Genomic DNA, 17,789 nt, shown 5'->3' on the forward strand with positions numbered 1-17,789 from the left:
AGAGCAAAGTAAAAGAGAACCCGTAGGTAGATACGTCAGGAACCAAGTGGCCCGAGCGCCAGCGGGGAGAGCTCCGAACATCACCTTCCACACATCTCACTCAATGAGCCGAGATGGCGCTGACATCAGTAAGAGGTCGACATTTCCTAACGATGAGAATACAGCTGACAGAAGTATCAGTGGAAAGCATTCAACTTCATCGACGTGACGCCGGTGAAGTTACCAGAGGACAGCTCCTCAATCTTCAATGTAAGGCTTCGACCTTCCTCTACTCGAGCTGCGCCGTATCTAACAATCAACCCTAGAGTGACCTCTCGAGTATCTGCACCGGCTCCGCAAACCTCTTCGTCGGCACTACCGATGGCTTCGTCCATATCGTCTCCTCGGCCTTCCGCGTCGTGCGGTCGTTCAAGGCTCACGATACCGGCTCCATTACGCACATGCGACAGATAAACGATACCGCCCTCCTCGTCACAGTCGCAGAGGATCTTTTAAACGAACCGGTTCTGAAGGTCTGGGCGCTAGATACGGAGAAGAAAGATGGTGGCCCGCGGTGCCTATCAACGGTCTCCGTGCAAAATGCTAGGAGACAGTTCCCGGTGCGTTTACATCTGAAGTGAGAATAAAAGAGGCCAACACTTACGTACAGTGGTATAGATATCGGCTTTCGCAGCCGTCGACGACCTCTCACAGGTAGCAGTGGGTTTCGCGAACGGATCCGTGACGATCATCCGAGGCGACCTAATCCACGACCGAGGCGCGCGACAACGGATCGTATTCGAGTCCGAGGAACCGATTACCGGACTCGAAACGCAAATCGGCCCCGTCACAACCCTCTACATCTCAACAACGAACCGCATTTTGACATTGGTCATCGCCGGACGAGGACAGGGACAGCCTGCGCGTGTTTTGGAAGATACGGGATGCGGCTTGGGCTGCATGACTCTGGATAAAGAAGGGGGGGATATTCTTATCGCTCGGGAGGAGGCGATCTTTACGTACGGCCCGCGTGGTCGTGGTGGGAGCTATGCGTTCGAGGGCCCAAAGACGTCTATTGATGCCTTTCGTGATTATGTGGCTCTTGTCTGTCCGCCCAAGGCTGGGACTAACAAGTCGGATCCATTAAGGAAGTACACTGCTAGTCCGGCCGAGGAGATCTTTGGCACGACTACGTTTACTCTGCTCGATACCGATCTCAAGTTCATCGCGCATAGCGAATCGCTGGTGTCACCTATGAAACGTATTTTCATGGAATGGGGTGACTTGTTTCTTCTTACAACAGATGGAAAGGTATGCGGACTCTATAATGTTGTGTTTGGTTCACTTTTAACCAGTTTTAGATCTTCCGTTATCGGGAAAAGACCCTCCAGCAAAAGCTCGAAATCTTATATGAGCGCAATCTCTACATCCTTGCTATTAATCTTGCGCAAAAGATTGGCATTGATCCGCTACAACAGAATGCCATCTACCGCAAGTATGGTGACTTTTTGTACCAGCGGGGCGACTATGATACAGCTATGCAGCAGTATCTCCGGGCCATTGATAATACTGAACCTTCTCAGGTCATTCGCAAAGTCAGTGAGGATCGGACTTTGGAATTGTTCTCTTACTAACTATTGCTGCAGTACCTGGATACCCAACGTATTCACAACTTGATTGAATATCTTGAAGAGCTACACGACCATGGCTGTGCCACGGTTGATCACACGACGCTTCTTCTGAACTGCTACGCAAAGCTCAAAGACACAAGCAAGCTAGACTCATTTATAAAAGCTCCTGGTGAGCTTAAGTTTGATCTTGAAACTGCCATTGCAATGTGTCGTCAAGGCGGATACTATGAGCAAGCGGCTTACCTTGCAACAAAGCACGGCGAGAATGACATGGTCGTTGATATCCTAATTGAAGACTCCAAGAAGTATTCCGAGGCAGTGGAGTACATCTGGAGGTTAGATCCCGAAGTGGTATGTCTTAACTGCGTCGTCTTGAGGAAACAAGCTAACCCATGCCAGGCCTATCACAATTTGATGAAATACGCTCGAGTATTGCTCACACATTGCCCTGGGCGGACGGCAGAGCTGTTCAAAGTTTACTATTCTGGCCAGTACCGGCCACACACAGAGGTAGAACAGCCATCAGAGCCTCAAGAGCAGACGACTAGCACAGTACAAAGTCTTGCTGCGCTTCTTCCTTTGCGGTATATGCATGTTGGTGCCGGCACACAAGCACCAGCTGAAACCCCTGAGCCAGCGACCAACGAAGACAAGGTTGAAGACTCCCTGCCAGATTATGAAGTCCCCAAGCCACGAACAGCCTTCTCTGCATTTGTGGATCACCCCAAAGAATTCATCGATTTTCTCGAGACTTTGGGGCAGCAGCCGGATTTGAAGAAGGATGCCAAAGTTGATCTTTTCACAACGCTGTTTGAGATGTACCTGGACACAGCAAAGGGAAAGAAGGATGCTGGCGAAAGACAGGAATGGGAGACAAAGGCCAAGAAACTAATCGAAGGAAAAGACGTGAGTTATCCCGCCGCCTATTTATCACTTCTTATATCTAACCTATATAGATCCCGATCTCCACATCCAACGTACTTCTCCTCTCCGACCTGTCAAATTTCAGGGAAGGATCTACCCTCGTTCGTGAGCAAGAAGGTCTTCGCCTCGACATTTTCCGCTCCTTCACTTCAGCAAAGGATACACAGGGCGCCATCAAAGCGCTACGCCGGTACGGGCCGGACGAGCCCCAGCTATATGTCGACGCATTGACATACTTCGCCTCGAGCCCAAAAATCCTCCAAGAAGCAGGCGACGAGCTAGACGCAGTCCTACAGCGCATCAACGAAGACGGCCTACTCTCCCCATTACAGGTGATCCAAGCGCTCAGCAACAACGCAGTAGTAACAATGGGCCGGGTGAAGAAATACCTCAGCGACAACATCGACCGCGAACGCAAAGAAATCACCACAGTAGGCTCCCTCAGTGCCCCATTCCATTCATCGAATAGCAAATCTAACCTTCTTCCCTCTACAGAACCGTCGCCTCATCACAAGCTACAAATCCGAAACCGAAACCAAACAACAAGAACTAGACCACCTCACAACCCAACCAGTAGTCTTCCAATCCCGCCGCTGCCAATCCTGCGGCGGAACCCTCGACCTCCCAACAGTCCACTTCCTCTGCAAACACTCCTTCCACGAACGCTGTCTGAACAGGCTCGATGACGACGCGCAGTGTCCTGTCTGCGCCCCGACCAACGCCACCCTGCGCGCTATCCGACAACGACAGGTTGATTCCGCAGACCAGCATGATTTGTTCAAGGGCGAGTTGTCTCGCTCGCGTGATCGATTTGGGGTTGTTAGTGAGTTCTTCGGGAGGGGTATTATGAGGCCGCAGAGTACTATGGAGTAAGATGGGTGGAATGATTGCACTTAGTTCAGATACGCTTTGTTTTTTGTTTTGGGCTTGTTTTATATGGAGCTGGTTTCATTCGTTTGATACCTCGATCTTTGTCAATTAGATCAAGTTGTTTTCTTACTGGTAAATATGGTAGATAGTAGGGATAGAAGCAGTTCTTTACATGTATCTATAGTTTCTTCCAACGTTTACTAAACCGACTGCAGGTATTTACGATCTGACGACCACTTGGAAGTACTGTGGAAAACGAGGATTATGTCCATGTAACGAATGCATTGTATAATTGAACTCGCTTCGCTTTAGCAAGTAAAAGCAGTGAGCCAGACAAAAAGGAATCATATAGACACGATAAAAATGAACAAGGCGATCACTGTAATCAAGCAATGTCATTACACGCAAGAGCAATTAATATGCACAGCGGATGGATGAGAAAATACATGAATATAGCCGAAGCAAAAGGGCTGAAGGATTAAAAACTGGGTAGCTAAATTTTCAGTATTCACTCGGAGTCTGGAGGAATGCGAGGATGTCTCTGTATGGCAGAGGATGACTGTTAGAGACGAACGCGATAGACAAGCCGAATCAAGGCATTACTATCCCATTGGCTCCTTGATATAGTAAGACGATTCAGCTGAAACAGACTCGCTTAAATATCACGTCCCTTCTCGCCTCCCCAGGAAACGCGCGGGATTTGTCGGGAAGTAGACTGGGACCCAGAGCCGGAACCGGATCCAGATCCAGATGGAGGAGACTCATCAGATGGCATGTGGTTCTTGCTAGACTCGCCATTCGCGTTATCCTCAATGTCCGAGTCTTCTTCCATAATGACATTGTCATTATCATCCGACTCCGAACCATCATCGTTCTCAGAATCGTCACCTTCCACGCCCAGCGCGGCCAGACGACGGCGACGCTCGGCTGGAGTCTCGCCTGTGTCATCGTCAACCTGGCGCGGGGGCGCGCTCAGACCAGCGGCTTGACGGAGACGCGATGGTGGGATACGCTCTGTACCATCGTCGTCGGAATCGCGGCGAGAACGGTCCCGGGTATGGGGTGGTGCAGGGCTGAGGTTGTTGCGGCGTACTTGGGCGGCGGATGGACCACCGCGACGCGAGAACTTGGCCAGTGAAGCGGCCACGTTAGGGGAACCGTGTTGGGCGCCAGGCTCGTCGTCACTGACGTCGCTATCGGTGACGGACTCGGACTCCATAGCTTCGGTGTCTTCTTCGAGGATGGCGCTGGTGCCAGCGGTGGCAGCGGCAGCGGCAGCGGAAAGGCGGCGCTCTCGCTTTCTCTCGGTATTTGCTTCTACCTTGGCTTCGTGCTGGGCCATTTCTTGAACTGGTGCCGGTGCGTCGGTTTGCTGCACCAGATCCCGGCGGGCCTTGGCGTCCAGACCCTTCATTTGCTCGAAGAATTCTTGCTTGTTCATGCGTCGGCCCTTGTGGCCGATGCCTTGAGAGTCGACTTTGGGGTCCTGGGCCAAAGTGAATCGAATGCCGTCGTCGGCGGTCCAATCGTCATCCTTCTTCTTACCCTGGGCAGCCTGGGAGGATTCGCCTTCTTCCTCCATGCCGAACCAGGTTCCCATGCGCGTCAGACCACGTCGGACAGGTGCTTCACCAGGAACTGTGGGCTCCTTCTGGGCCTTTTCGCCCTTCTCGGCCTTCTTGCTGTCGGGAAGGGTATACTTCTTGATCACCTCACCATCCTCATCCTCAACAATAATAGTATTGCCGAATTGGTATGCATGAGCGGAACGAGGTTTGGGCTTTGCTGAGTCGGCCTTCGGGGGCTTTTCTGCCTTGTCGGGCTTCTCTCCATCCACTGGCTGATCTGTACCCCGATGCTTTCCAAGTCCGGTCCAGTTGGACCACTTCTTGAAAGCCTTTCCATATGACGTACCAGCTTTATCCTCAACAGCGTGCTTGACTTCCTCTCCCTCGGTCTTCGCGTGAGGTTGACTCTGAGAGGCTGCGAACTCTCCTGATTTATCATTTTCCAGACGCTTGCGTTGCGCTTCAATGTGCGCGATCTTCTCTTCCGGAGACAAATGAGAGGTATCCTCAGTCGCGAGAACATTGCCCTCTTCATCCTCGATGATCATGTTATGGCCCTCTTGATAAACCTCGAGCTGTGGCTCACGGCCGAAGCGATCCCGCTCGGCATGAGGTGGAGAAGCTTCACGCTCAACCTGGTCGCGCTCTTCGAGTTCTTTCTTTTCTTCTTCGGTCTCGGCCCCGCCCTCGGTTCGCCGAGGAGCGGGCATAATAGCAGACTGGCTAATTGGGCCTCCGCCACCGGCAGCGTGCTTACGGCGACGTCTCCGCAACGGCTTGCGACGCGAAGACTCGAGGCTTTGTGACTCACTATCTCCCTCCTCATCGCGTTGCCGGCGGAGGAAGTTGCCAGGCATGCCGATGGGCGGTAAGGTACCAGGAGGATACTCAGGAAGCTTTTCGTCCGATGAGGCATCCGTATCATCCGTCTTACGGAATGACATGGACCCCTTGGCAATTGACTGCACACGGGGCAGACGGTTCATCCATGAAGGTCCATCCTCGTTGGCCTGTGTGTAGGATAGGGTGATAGTCAAGGTGTTGATGCGTTTACCTAGAGTGAAGACTGCAATAGACGAGCCATGCACCAGAATGGACGTGATGACCATGAATGTAGTGATAGGCCAAATCAGCCTGACAACATAGTAATTGCTGCTTCCGGGCTGTGGGAGCTCGTTTTCAGGTGACGGTTGTGTGTTGTCGTGCTCCAGCTCTGCTCGAGCGAGCATGGCGGCAAAAATGGCACCGACACCGATAGGACCGAAATGCCCTGCGAATAACGCTTCTCGCCAGGTTTTGACGTCCGGTATTATCGGCTTGAGCATTAGCATGATAGGGATACGTCGGAAAAAGAGGACCAATATCGCAATCACCACCAGCCGCCAAGGAGTAAGGCCCAGCTCGGGGGAGTTGAAGTCCTCCCAGGGAATGATGGATCCAAAGTAGACAAAATATGCCAAGTTAAGGAGAAGATCGATAACGTTGGAGACATGAGATTCCTCTGTCTTCTCCGTAAACCAACCATCGTTACTGAACCCAACACCACAAGCAAATCCAATCAGCAGATCGTCCATGCCCAGCAAAGCACCTGAGCCAGCACAGAAGACAGCCAGCACAAAGTAGAACACCAAGAAACTCTCCCGATCGATCAATCCCTTGCGCTCAGCCCACTTGATAGCATGGCGAGCAATGTAGCCGATGGTGAAGCCGAAAATAGCACCTAAAATACACTCATACAGAACGGTGATACAGAACCAGTTCAGCCACACCTCACCGACATTAGGGCGATAGTGATAGATGTAGAAGGCCAGATAGATGAATGGGAAAGCCATGCCATCGTTACACCCGGACTCCGCAGACAACAAGTCACGCAAATGCTTGGGGACACGCTTGGCAAACTTTCCTTTACCAACGACCGACGATGCCAAGACAGGATCGGTAGCCGTCACACAGGCAGAACATACCAGAGCTTCCAGCCAGTTCAGTGGAGGTACCATCCACCAGATGAACAAACTAGTGATTAGCCAACCCCAGGTCATGACGGGGATCAGCAGCAAGGAAACAGACTTCCAATGACGCTCCATGTAGGCCTTGGGCAATTCTACGCCGACGGCAAAACATTGCACGACCAGGACGATTCGCGAGCACTCGAGGGTGATCTTGTCGATATTTCCCCATTCGTGCGGATTGAATAGGTTGGCCGCATGGGGGCCGAAAATGATACCACAGAGGGTGGCTACGGTGGCTTCACCGATGTATAGCTTCTCCTTGACAAACAAAGAGCATAGCATGAACAGGCCTGTGAAACCTCCTAGGATCATGTAAGCCAAATGCGGCCGATCAATGTCCAGATGATCCCACGCCATAGTGAAGATGTCGGTGATTGAACACCAATTGTATTATCCGGGAACTTTTGTATGAATCCGTCCCGGGCTGTACCGCGAGCGATTTACCGGATGACTTCCGCGCTCGAACTTCGTGGGTCCGCGTAGCTCTTCATGCCTTGGTGAATCGGTGATCGAAAAGCCGAATTGCCGAGACCTGTAGGGCTGAGGTTTCGCGATCCAGGCGCACGTCCGACAGATCTGGGGGGTGAATGATAGTACCGATTCTGTGGGGTGCTGGGCCAAGATCTTGGGGAGGCCACTGGGAGGCGGAGGCGAAGCTGAGAGGTTGAAAAAAAAAAAAAGAACTTTGGCTTGGCCACAGGGAAGGCAGGCGCAGATTCGGATTGTAAGGGTGAGAAAGGAGAAGGAAAAAAAAATCAACAAGAGCGAAATTCGGTCAGAGTCTTGGGAGCTCTTGGCCAAGCAGAAGAAAGCGAGTGAACGCGCGCTTTGGGAGATTTGCCCAGAACGAAGTATTCTTGGAAACGGCGGGATTCGTCAGCCGAGACTTTCAAGACCCACGTTGGCGGAATTAGTCTTGGCTGGCGGAGAAAGGACGTGCGCCAATAGATATAAGGGAAATGGTATAGACGGAGTAGATAGAAGAGAAAGATAGAAGTATATATCAAATCAACATTGAATTGCATATCCGATGCGTCTCTCACATGTGCAGAGTAATATTCCGGTGTATTGTAATGGTATTGTAATGATCGGCCTTACCAGGTGCCAAGACCGAAATCAAGGATCATCGCGATGGATTGGGTCAGTGGCGTATATGGAGCAGTGGGGAATTGATAGGGCAGGGCGTAGCTAGTTTACGGACTAGTATCTTCGTATACACAAGGAATTTACGTATACGAGTTTTATAACTTACCTAATGTCTGGGAATGGTATGTGAGACTTTACTATGTGCATACATGTAGAGCTTTGAGAATAACAATCAAATTGGGAATTATGTAAAAGCAAAACAGTGAACTTTCAGGGGGAATTTGATGCTGAGAATCCAACACCGTGAAAAATATACGAAGGATTCCCCGGGGAAACATGGATAAAAAGATAAAAGCAGACATTGAAGTGGGCACAATATGCACACTGCGCGTACCGCGCACCCCGCGTGCCCCCAATAAAGACGGTTCAAAGATTTCCAAGTCCGGGCTGGTATGTACGATGTACGATGAGTGACGAGGCGCAATGCTGCCCAGCTAAATGCCCGTCGGCATCCTCTCAACCTCGTCGCTCAAGCCACGCCAGTTCTCCGCCTGCAGTTCAGAGTACTTGACACGCTCCTGGCTCCAGTCCTGGTGCAGCCGGCTGATGTGATACTGGCTTTGCTGGAAGTGGACGAGTTCGTCGCGGATACATTCTGTGATGAAGACGCCCCGGGCATGCTGTTGCACAATGGATTCTTTGTCCTAGTAGATCACTAAAGTTAGTATGACTGTGGGTGCCATTGAAATACGCAGTCTTACCTTGAAGATAGAATCCTCCACCTTCTCGATCTCTCCGGGCTTTACTGTGCCCGAGGGTCGGGCACGTAGGTCCTGCAGCTTCTGCTCATTGGTCTCAATGCGCCGTTCCAGCTGCGCAATGTTGTTCCGTGCATACCGATCCCTCCGATCGAACATTTCGCGCACACTGACCAAGCAATCGCGTTGCCGCTTGAGATCTTCTAGGACCCCCTCGGTCCACCCTCTGGCTTCGTCTTCCAATAAACTTTGGCTGGCAGAGAGATGCCGAGCAGTAGCTGTGATACCTGCATTAAGGGACGGAATGTCATTGGTATCCACTGCATAGGTGTCTTTGGTGGCTTCCGTCAAGGACTGCAGGGCGAGGGAGAACCGGAGGTGGTCAGCAGCCAGACCGTCATTGCGCTTAGCCAATCGCTCAAGCAAAGTGCAAAGATTAATATAGATTTCCGCGGAATGCTTGACACCGCTGCGAACTTTTTCAAACGTTTCGTCGAGAGTAGCGGGTAGTGAGTCTTCAAGATCCGGTGGGAGGATGCGGCCAGCAAACTCGTCTTGAACTGATATTGTGGCTTGCTTTCGCCACACCGAAAGTTCCTATATTTACAGTTATTGTCTACCCCGACTAGGATACCCCAAACCCCAAAAGGGAGCTTACTGTTGGAACTGTCAAGAACATGATCACGAGCTGCTCTTGACCAAGGACGGGATGGCGAACGAGGGCGTTGGTGAACCGAACAAGTCCGTGCCGGCGCTTTTCAAGAAATGAGGATGAATCCGCTGAAAGGTGAGTGCCATTTACTTCATAATTGTGAGTAAGAAATTAGGAGCGCTAAACCAGCGTTGTACATACCTGAAACCCGCTTCGGGGGAAGAAGAGGCAATTGCCGGAAAGGAAATCGCTTTTGGAGGCAGTCCAATAGCCAGACAAAATCACTATAACGCCGAATAACTGTGCTACCTCTCCGTGCAGACTTGACCTCGTAGTTTCGGTGTTGAAACATGAACAAGCCTTCTTTCTCCGGGAGCAACGCGACGGCAACGCTCTCCTCTACCTGTGGGTTTGTCGGTCGGCTGAGACCAAAGGACCGACGCCGTGGTGTGATGTTGCTGGGCTCATCCAGCGCAGGACCAAATCCACCTAGTGCCGGAGGCACTATGCCCCCAAAACTGCTTTCATCGCTCGGTCCCACTCCGCTGAAGTTATTGTTCCCCCATCCAGACCCAGCGCTGCTAGGCGGCGCAGCCTCCGTATGGCCATTGGAATGCTCCCGTTGAACCACGTTAGTTTGTGGGGTGTCTTCAACCGCCTTGCTAGACCAGGCGTTCGTCGTGGATCTCACACTACTGAATCCATTCAATATACGTGGTTCGGCAGCTCCTGTCTCATGGTTGTGACCGCGGTGTAGTTGTGGACTGCCCCATGGATCTGACTCTAATCCTCCCAATGACTCTCGTCGTGACCTATGCGAGTATGCGGAACCGGGGGTTTGTAAGGGAGGTTGGGAAGGAGGGGTATCAGGTCGCTGGTGTGGTTGTCCAGAGCTCGCGTCGCCGGTCGTTCGTAGACTGTCGAGGTAGCCACTACTAGGCTGGGGTAATTCTGTATTGGCTCCACGTTAGAGTGATTATCCCGAATAATAAATGAAGAATAGCAAAGGGCGCAAAGTCAACTCACTATTACGGCGGTCGTCGACTGCATCAAAGGAGAGGTCATCGCCTTCTTGCGCTAGGCCGACCAGCGCCAATAGCACATTAAACTCGCCGCGACCGAGTCCACTAAAACTTTCATGATCACCAGAAGCAACTAGGTTGAGAATTTTGCCTTGGTCGGTCGCAGTGAGCCCGCTGCTTGAAAGAATCTCCCGAACAGAGGTCAACCCAATGCCGGAGCCAACTCTATCCCCGCTGTTCAGAATCAGGTCGTATGCGTCGATATAGCTCTCAGGCACGTCCGTATTGGGAAGCAGGGTGCGAACCAAATCGCGCCGTGCAGTTCTTTTGGCGGTATTTTTTTGGGCATTCCAAGGAGAGCTGTCGTCGCCGTCGTCATCGGCGAACAGCGAGGAGCCGCCCGTAGCCGGTTCGTCGGCAAAAAGCGAGGGCTTGGATCTGGCAGGATCTCCCGCCGAGGGGGCCTCTGGAGATGTGCCGAATAAGGACATGAGGAAACCGTGGTGTTTGCACCAGGAGAGCGGTCGGGGGATCAGGTGTGGAGGTGATGGCAATGACGATGTTGGACGATCAAGCGGAGCTCCCGAGGGGGCTGAATATCACGAGCCCCTCGAAAAAGGAAAAACTCAAAAAAACAACACAGCGCTAGAGACACTTGAATTTTTCTTTTTTTCCTCAAGAAAGATGAGACGCAAATAAGGAATTGAGTAATGCGTGAGAGATAAGAGATCCAATGGGTACGGCAGTCTATTACCGCCAGTGCGCCAGTTTTTGCCTGTAGGTTATATGAGTATTGTATACCACTCACCATTTCTATATATCGAAAATTCAAGTCGAATTCCTGGAATTCTTATCGAACTACATGGATTTACGATGCCCAAATCTATACTTCTATCACATATTATATATAGAAAAGTCGGTTTACACATACTATTTTCACTATTTTATATTTTACGGTTCCTCTTATCTTTCCAGCTGTAAAACACATAACGAAATACCTAAAAAGTGGCATCAAAAAGGATACCTAAGAGGACTACATAAGAAGACCACTCAAAAGATCATGCAAAAAGGGTCAAACTTGATGAGGAAATGCGGAAATCGGAAGTGACTGATTGTAATAGACTTAATAGGCTCTTATAATGGGGCCAAGAGAAATGTATTCGGACGGTGATGGCCTTGCCTAAATAGTATTCTGCTATATCTTCGTCTGGAGCAACATCAAGTGTAGTATGTGAGGTTGGATCGGATTTATCCTCATGACTTTGCTTGGAACTTTTCGAATCTGGGGACATTGCTGCTAGGGAATCCACACACCAAGTACTCTCTTATTCGCCTTATGGCTCAAGTCCACTTATTTGACGTTTTCAAGAGAGAGAAAACGAGACGGAAACGTGTAGAGAGGGACTGCCTCTTTCAATGCCAAAGAAAGTCTCGGGCTCCCCTTCTCACATCTCTTCCTACATCTCTTCCTACATCCCTTTTTACATCACCATCACGGAATTTGACATACCTCTCCTCTTTTCCTCATAATGGCATCTTCTGAAGATACACTTCTCTTTCCTACATTGGCATTCGAGAACCTTCAACTCACCAAAGTTGGAAGCATGTTCTCTCTTACCCAAACTCACATGAACTGGGTACAATTTCGGGCTTCGTTCGAGCTTCCCCTCGATTGCAGTAAGGCTGTGTAAAATATACTGGAGTTACATGCGGACCTACTTATAGGATGACGATAAATGGCAGTCAGTCCGTACTGTCTTCGATCGTTTGCCGAACTTGATTTTGTGTTGGGCTATCTGGGACCCAGCTATATGTCTGACAGTTGTATATCCAGTACTCCTTCAACAATAACAGCATCGCTCACAATTTGCTTTGGCTTTTCTGTGCGGTATTGGAAAGTCACCACCGGCTGTTGTGCCGTTGGTGGCTCGTTGCCCGGCGGGTGATCAATCGTGTCACCATCGACTTGGGTTGCCATGCCAAGATAGGAGGGCTGACATCTCACACGCTGTGGGAGGGTTATGGAGGGCGATGGTTGTGGGAGATCAGTAGTGCGCTTGAATACTTTGCCGACCATCTCTCAACTAGGTTGAGGGTCCAGTTCTGGATTTTTGGAGAGTGTATGGGTGTTTCTGAAATACTCAAGATATGCTTGGAGCTGGGGAAGTTGTTCCTTGAGATGCGAGACTGTGGTTGATGTTGCCGCATTAAATGGAGAGCATTTGTTCGCAATATTTCGGCTGTACTATAAGGCTGTCGTAGAATACATTCGGCGTAATGGGTGGGGAGAATGGTCGAGAGAAGCCCCAGCGTCCGTACACTGAACAATCTGGGCACGGTGGATTGAGGATTGGGCATTCAGTTGAGGAACGACATTTTTATAGAAAAGGGTTGAGATATATACAGCAAACAAAGGGAAAGAAGCTGGAAGAGAGAAACGAAGTAATTGTATCGAGGTTCTACTTAAGTTCCCACTCTGAACCTTTAATTTTCTCTTACTTTTCCTTACGCTTGTTGGACCGATGAATCCGGTGAAGGTGACAGCACATCTGATATGAGTATGAAGGTTGACCTTGTTTTTGCTGCGCAAGGGGGATGCTATCGTTTTATCGTCAATCTGAGACCCCATCCATAGCTTGATCCATCATTACTATGTGTCTGCGGGGCCAGTTTTCTAATCAAACATGAAACTGGTTTATCGAACATGGAACATCGGATGGCTGCTCCGACATTGGAGCTTCATTAGACATTCCTTGTCACGGGTTGTACACGGAAGGACCTCCCGGTGGCTAGTATACCTAGCTCATGCATGAATATCATATTTAACAGCTTATCTGCTGGTGTGTTGGCAAATTGTTCTTGCTTTAAGATTCGCCGAAATTTGTAATTCTCTTTTTTCCCCAACACAATATGCGTCCTGTTACTATTACCCGGGGAGCGAGGCTCAATTGGCTGAGACCTCGCGCTCTAAATGGACCTTCAAGGCGATACTTGACTATGCTGAGCCCTCCCAAGTTCGAAAATGAAAAGATGGTGAGAACCTTGGAAATACCCAAGTATGCAACTGAATTTGGACTAACAGCAAATCAGCTCAACTACGCGAAAGGCTCTCCAGAAAGAGAGGAGTTGACCAAGTGTATTAAGAGACTCAAGGGACAGTTCCCTTTTACAATTCCTATCACTATTAATGGATCAGAGGTATGTGAGAACAACAAATACCAATCAAGGACATTCAACCAACATAAATGTGTAGATCACGACGAAAGAATCCCGCTCCCAACCAAACCCCTCAAAGCACAGCGAGGTTGTCGCAAATTACGCCTCTGCCACCCCAGAGCAAGTCAATGCATCCATCGACGCAGCCCTCAGTGCAAAGCCCACATGGGAAGCTACCCCCTTTGAAGACCGCGCCGCCATCTTCCTTCGAGCCGCCGAACTTGTCACTGGCAAGTATCGTTCAGAAATAGTTGCAGCCACCATGCTGGGCCAAGGAAAGAACATCTGGCAAGCAGAGATCGATGCCGCTGCCGAAACAGCTGATTTCTTCCGTCACTACATCCAAGAGGCATGGGCGCTGTTTTCCCAGCAACCTAGGGTCCACCTCGATGGAACCTGGAACAAGATGGAGTACCGCCCGCTTGAAGGTTTCACGTACGCCATTGCTCCTTTTAACTTCACTGCACTCGGTGCAACGCTTATTGGACCTGCTGCATTGCTTGGCAATGTCGTTATCTGGAAGCCTTCGGATGCGGCACTCCATGCTAGCTGGCTGCTTCATCAAATTTTGCTTGAGGCCGGTCTGCCCAAGGATGTTGTCCAATTTTTGCCTGGTGATGCCGAGCGAATTACCAACACTGTCCTCGGGAGACCTGAATTTGGAGCGCTGACATTCATTGGGGCCACTGCTACGTTCAAGGGCATCCAAAAGAAGATAGGCGACGGTATTGGTGCCGGTATCTATAACTCCTACCCTCGAGTGGTCGGCGAGACTGGCGGCAAGAACTGGGGTGTCGTCCACCCATCCGCAGATGTGAAGAGCGCGGCTTTGAACACCATTCGCGCAGCCTTTGAATACCAGGGTCAGAAGTGCTCCGCCAACTCGCGTGTTTACGTTGCAGAGTCTGTCTGGCCTGAGTTCCAAAAGGTCCTGGTAGAAGAAACTACAGCTCTTAAGGTGGGAGATGTCGAAGACTATAGCAATTTCATCAACCCAGTTATTCACGAGCGCTCATTTGACAAGCTCAACAGCTTCATTGAGGAAGCAAAGAACGACTCCGATCTAGAGCTTATCGTTGGTGGAAAGGCCTCCAAAGCAGAGGGCTATTACGTGCATCCCACTGTCTATCGGACCTCCAACCCCCACCACAAGATTTTGTCCGAGGAGCTGTTTGGACCCATCCTTGGCATCTATGTTTACCCAGATGCTGAATGGGAGCAGACTTTGAAGCTGGTTGACACAACCTCTCGCTACGCATTGACGGGAAGTATCTTCGCCAAAGACCCCTATGTCAGCCGCCAGGCGCAGACTATTCTCAAGCACGCCGCTGGTATGCTCTATTTAAATACAAAGTGCACTGGCTCTACTGTGGCTCAGCAGCCGTTCGGTGGTAGCCGCGACTCAGGTACAAACGACAAGACTGGCACTATGGCACACCTGCAGCGATTTGTTAGCGTTCGCACAATCAAGGAAGAGTTTGTGCCTCTGGAAAAAGTCACATATCCTTCGAATGAGGTTTAAGAAGGCGGGAAATTTTAGATATACCTTATGCTTTTTGAGCAATATAAATTGAACTTATATATCCTTGCATGTGAATGCAAAGTTCTTCACTGCTCGTGAGTAGTACAAGAGTCGGAAGAATACCCTCCATAGTCCTTCTCATAATACCCAACACATCAAGTATATATTGGCCCTTGTTGCACCTACGCTACATAGGATTCTACATAAAGATTGCAGGACAACTCTGGCGACGGCTAGTATAGCTACTATGCTGTTTGATTTTGGAATCGGCTTGCCTTGGAACAAACCCAAAGGACCACGGAGTGCTAAAATACGTGGCTGCGTATGTTGTAGTCCTAGTTGTGCTTGTAGAAATAGGATAATCTGAAAACAACATTAGAGACTCAACATATAAGATGCTACTTAATGTCTTTTATGTTCTTTTTATGTCATTTGATATATGTTTCCTTTTCTCATGTGCACGTTAGTGAGAGGACGCAAGTATATTCTGATACCTACCATACTATTAGCGATAGAGCTTTTAAGATTGTGTCCCGGGGTGTGAAAAGGACTTCTGATATCGCCAGATAGCACTGAAGATTAACATATGAACCGAATCACCAAAGCAAAAGATATGAGGGCCTGGGAACACTGAAAATTAGATAGTGTACCGTAAGACCGCCACTGGCCAACCACATCTAGAGATATCTATCTACGAAACGTAATGAAAACCAACAGTGCAACCTCAAACCGGACCGGGGCTGGAGGCAGAGCAATGATAACGCATGTAGCTGCATCCCCTAGCCATTCAGAGATGGCACAAATTCCCGTGGAGGCACAGATGAGTTAGCATCGCGGGACATGATTCCTGGTACGCGGACCCCTCCATCGGAGGACGACTCCGATCGAAGAATACCGGCTGACCATCGATGATCGGATAGTTGGGTAGGTAGTAGCGGTCTGATAAAGTAATACAGAGACCATAGAAGGAGTGTTTGATTCATATAGTGTTCCGTGGTAGCGACCTGGGTTGAAGGAAATCTAGTGCAATCCTTGAACTCTTTCATATAAAACAGAACTCTCACGTTGAACTTGTTCTTGACTCAAGCCAAAATGTTACCTCGTTCTATTCTCATGAGACCCCCTCATGGATTCTCAGTCCAAATCTCACCGACATTAGTTCGACTTCATTCCACAAAATCCCACTTCCATGATACCGCTGTCATGCCAGCAATCAAACGGCCTGTCGAGGTCTCATCGATGGCCCGAATTCCGACGAGACTACTACTACGGTCTTTGCTTTTGACTTCCTTGATGACATCCAAGTTATTCTTACGACCTGCTCTAGCCATGATGGGCGTTATTGCGACATCCAAATCCCCATTATTAAACCCAGATCGGAACCTCCCCTTAAACAAGTTCCTTCGCTGGACGGTTTACAATCACTTTTGTGCTGGAGTGAACAGAAAAGAAGTTTCGAAGACTGTGGCAGACGTTAAGAAGATGGGATACCAGGGCGTCATCTTGGGATATTCGAGAGAGATAGTGCTGAATCATGACGAAAAACTCTCGACCGATGAGTTTGGCACATCACAATACAGCGATAAATGCTATGAGATGGTCGAAGAGTGGAAGGAGGGAACACTGGAGACGCTGCGTATGGTTGGGCCGGGTGACTTCCTTGCCGTGAAGTAAGTAGTGAAGCTATGGATTCTTGTCCTACAGAAACTAACATTCTGTTCTCAGATTGACAGGTGCCGGCCCTATTTCAGTGGATGCGATGGCAGCACGCCAGCCTATGCCGGACGCTATGGTCAAAGCCGTGGATGAGATTTGCATTGAGACCGAAAAGCAGGGCTCACGTCTCTGGTTGGATGCAGAGCAACAAGTCTTGCAAAAAGGCCTTGATGACTGGGCCATTGAGACAATGCGCAAACATAACAAATCTGAAACACCAATTGTTTACAACACTATTCAGGGCTATCTCAAGGGGTCAAAAGCGAACCTCGACCATCATCTTACCATGGCCGCACAAGAGGGCTGGTCTCTGGGTATCAAGCTGGTTCGAGGGGCATATATTGAGCATGAAACACGATCTCTCATCCATGATACTCAGGCTGACACAGATCAGTCCTACGACCTCATTGCAGACAGCATGCTTTGCCGAAGAATGCCTGCTGGGAAGGAGAACCTCCCATTCCCTAAGGCCGCTCTTTTCCTCGCCACCCACAACGCCGCCAGTGCGACCAAAGCAATTACCACGCAACAGGATAGGCTTCTCGCCAATCAGCCTACAGTCATGCTGGAATGTGGACAAATCCAGGGCATGGCCGACGAGCTCAGTTGTCAACTGGTACAAAACTACGAACGTGCTCTCGAACAATCATCTGCTGCCAACTTGACAGTTCCAAAAGCTTTCAAGTGCATGGCTTGGGGCTCAGTCGCCGAGTGCATGGGCTATCTACACCGCCGAGCAATCGAGAATCGAGGGGCGGTGGAACGAACACAACACATGGTGACCGCATTACGTCGAGAGTTGTGGCGAAGGATCGTCGGATGAGTTCCGAAGATAT

The 17,789-nt window shown here is 49.9% G+C and overlaps 6 protein-coding genes across 6 annotated transcripts; 3 read left to right on the top strand and 3 right to left on the bottom strand.

Moving 5' to 3' along the window:
* Positions 1-113: 113 nt before the first annotated feature.
* On the top strand, positions 114-3,407 carry N7447_010065 (tethering complex subunit PEP5; the record flags this gene model as incomplete). The annotated part of the gene is made up of 9 exons (XM_057234327.1): positions 114-128; positions 181-249; positions 306-599; positions 658-1,290; positions 1,341-1,574; positions 1,626-1,961; positions 2,010-2,516; positions 2,567-2,965; positions 3,030-3,407. The coding sequence occupies 9 exons, from the start codon at positions 114-116 to the stop codon at positions 3,405-3,407; spliced, it is 2,865 nt and encodes a 954-aa protein (XP_057081611.1).
* A 652-nt stretch (positions 3,408-4,059) lies between these two features.
* On the bottom strand, positions 4,060-7,338 carry N7447_010066 (Na+/H+ antiporter Nha1; the record flags this gene model as incomplete). Its single annotated transcript, XM_057234328.1, has 1 exon — positions 4,060-7,338. The coding sequence occupies one exon, from the start codon at positions 7,336-7,338 to the stop codon at positions 4,060-4,062; it is 3,279 nt and encodes a 1,092-aa protein (XP_057081612.1).
* A 1,223-nt stretch (positions 7,339-8,561) lies between these two features.
* Positions 8,562-10,990, bottom strand: mvp1 (sorting nexin Mvp1; the record flags this gene model as incomplete). Its single annotated transcript, XM_057234329.1, has 5 exons — positions 8,562-8,771; positions 8,829-9,422; positions 9,484-9,626; positions 9,679-10,428; positions 10,504-10,990. The coding sequence occupies 5 exons, from the start codon at positions 10,988-10,990 to the stop codon at positions 8,562-8,564; spliced, it is 2,184 nt and encodes a 727-aa protein (XP_057081613.1).
* A 1,316-nt stretch (positions 10,991-12,306) lies between these two features.
* On the bottom strand, positions 12,307-12,576 carry N7447_010068 (uncharacterized protein; the record flags this gene model as incomplete). The annotated part of the gene is made up of 1 exon (XM_057234330.1): positions 12,307-12,576. The coding sequence occupies one exon, from the start codon at positions 12,574-12,576 to the stop codon at positions 12,307-12,309; it is 270 nt and encodes an 89-aa protein (XP_057081614.1).
* An 833-nt stretch (positions 12,577-13,409) lies between these two features.
* N7447_010069 (L-glutamate gamma-semialdehyde dehydrogenase) lies at positions 13,410-15,237 on the top strand (the record flags this gene model as incomplete). Its single annotated transcript, XM_057234331.1, has 3 exons — positions 13,410-13,532; positions 13,590-13,697; positions 13,753-15,237. The coding sequence occupies 3 exons, from the start codon at positions 13,410-13,412 to the stop codon at positions 15,235-15,237; spliced, it is 1,716 nt and encodes a 571-aa protein (XP_057081615.1).
* A 1,203-nt stretch (positions 15,238-16,440) lies between these two features.
* N7447_010070 (putative proline oxidase Put1) lies at positions 16,441-17,776 on the top strand (the record flags this gene model as incomplete). Its single annotated transcript, XM_057234332.1, has 2 exons — positions 16,441-16,907; positions 16,963-17,776. The coding sequence occupies 2 exons, from the start codon at positions 16,441-16,443 to the stop codon at positions 17,774-17,776; spliced, it is 1,281 nt and encodes a 426-aa protein (XP_057081616.1).
* Positions 17,777-17,789: the final 13 nt, after the last annotated feature.

This window comes from Penicillium robsamsonii (assembly GCF_028829455.1).
Source record: "Penicillium robsamsonii strain IBT 29466 chromosome Unknown utg000006l_segment0_segment0, whole genome shotgun sequence".
Classification (NCBI taxonomy): Eukaryota; Fungi; Ascomycota; class Eurotiomycetes; order Eurotiales; family Aspergillaceae; genus Penicillium; species Penicillium robsamsonii.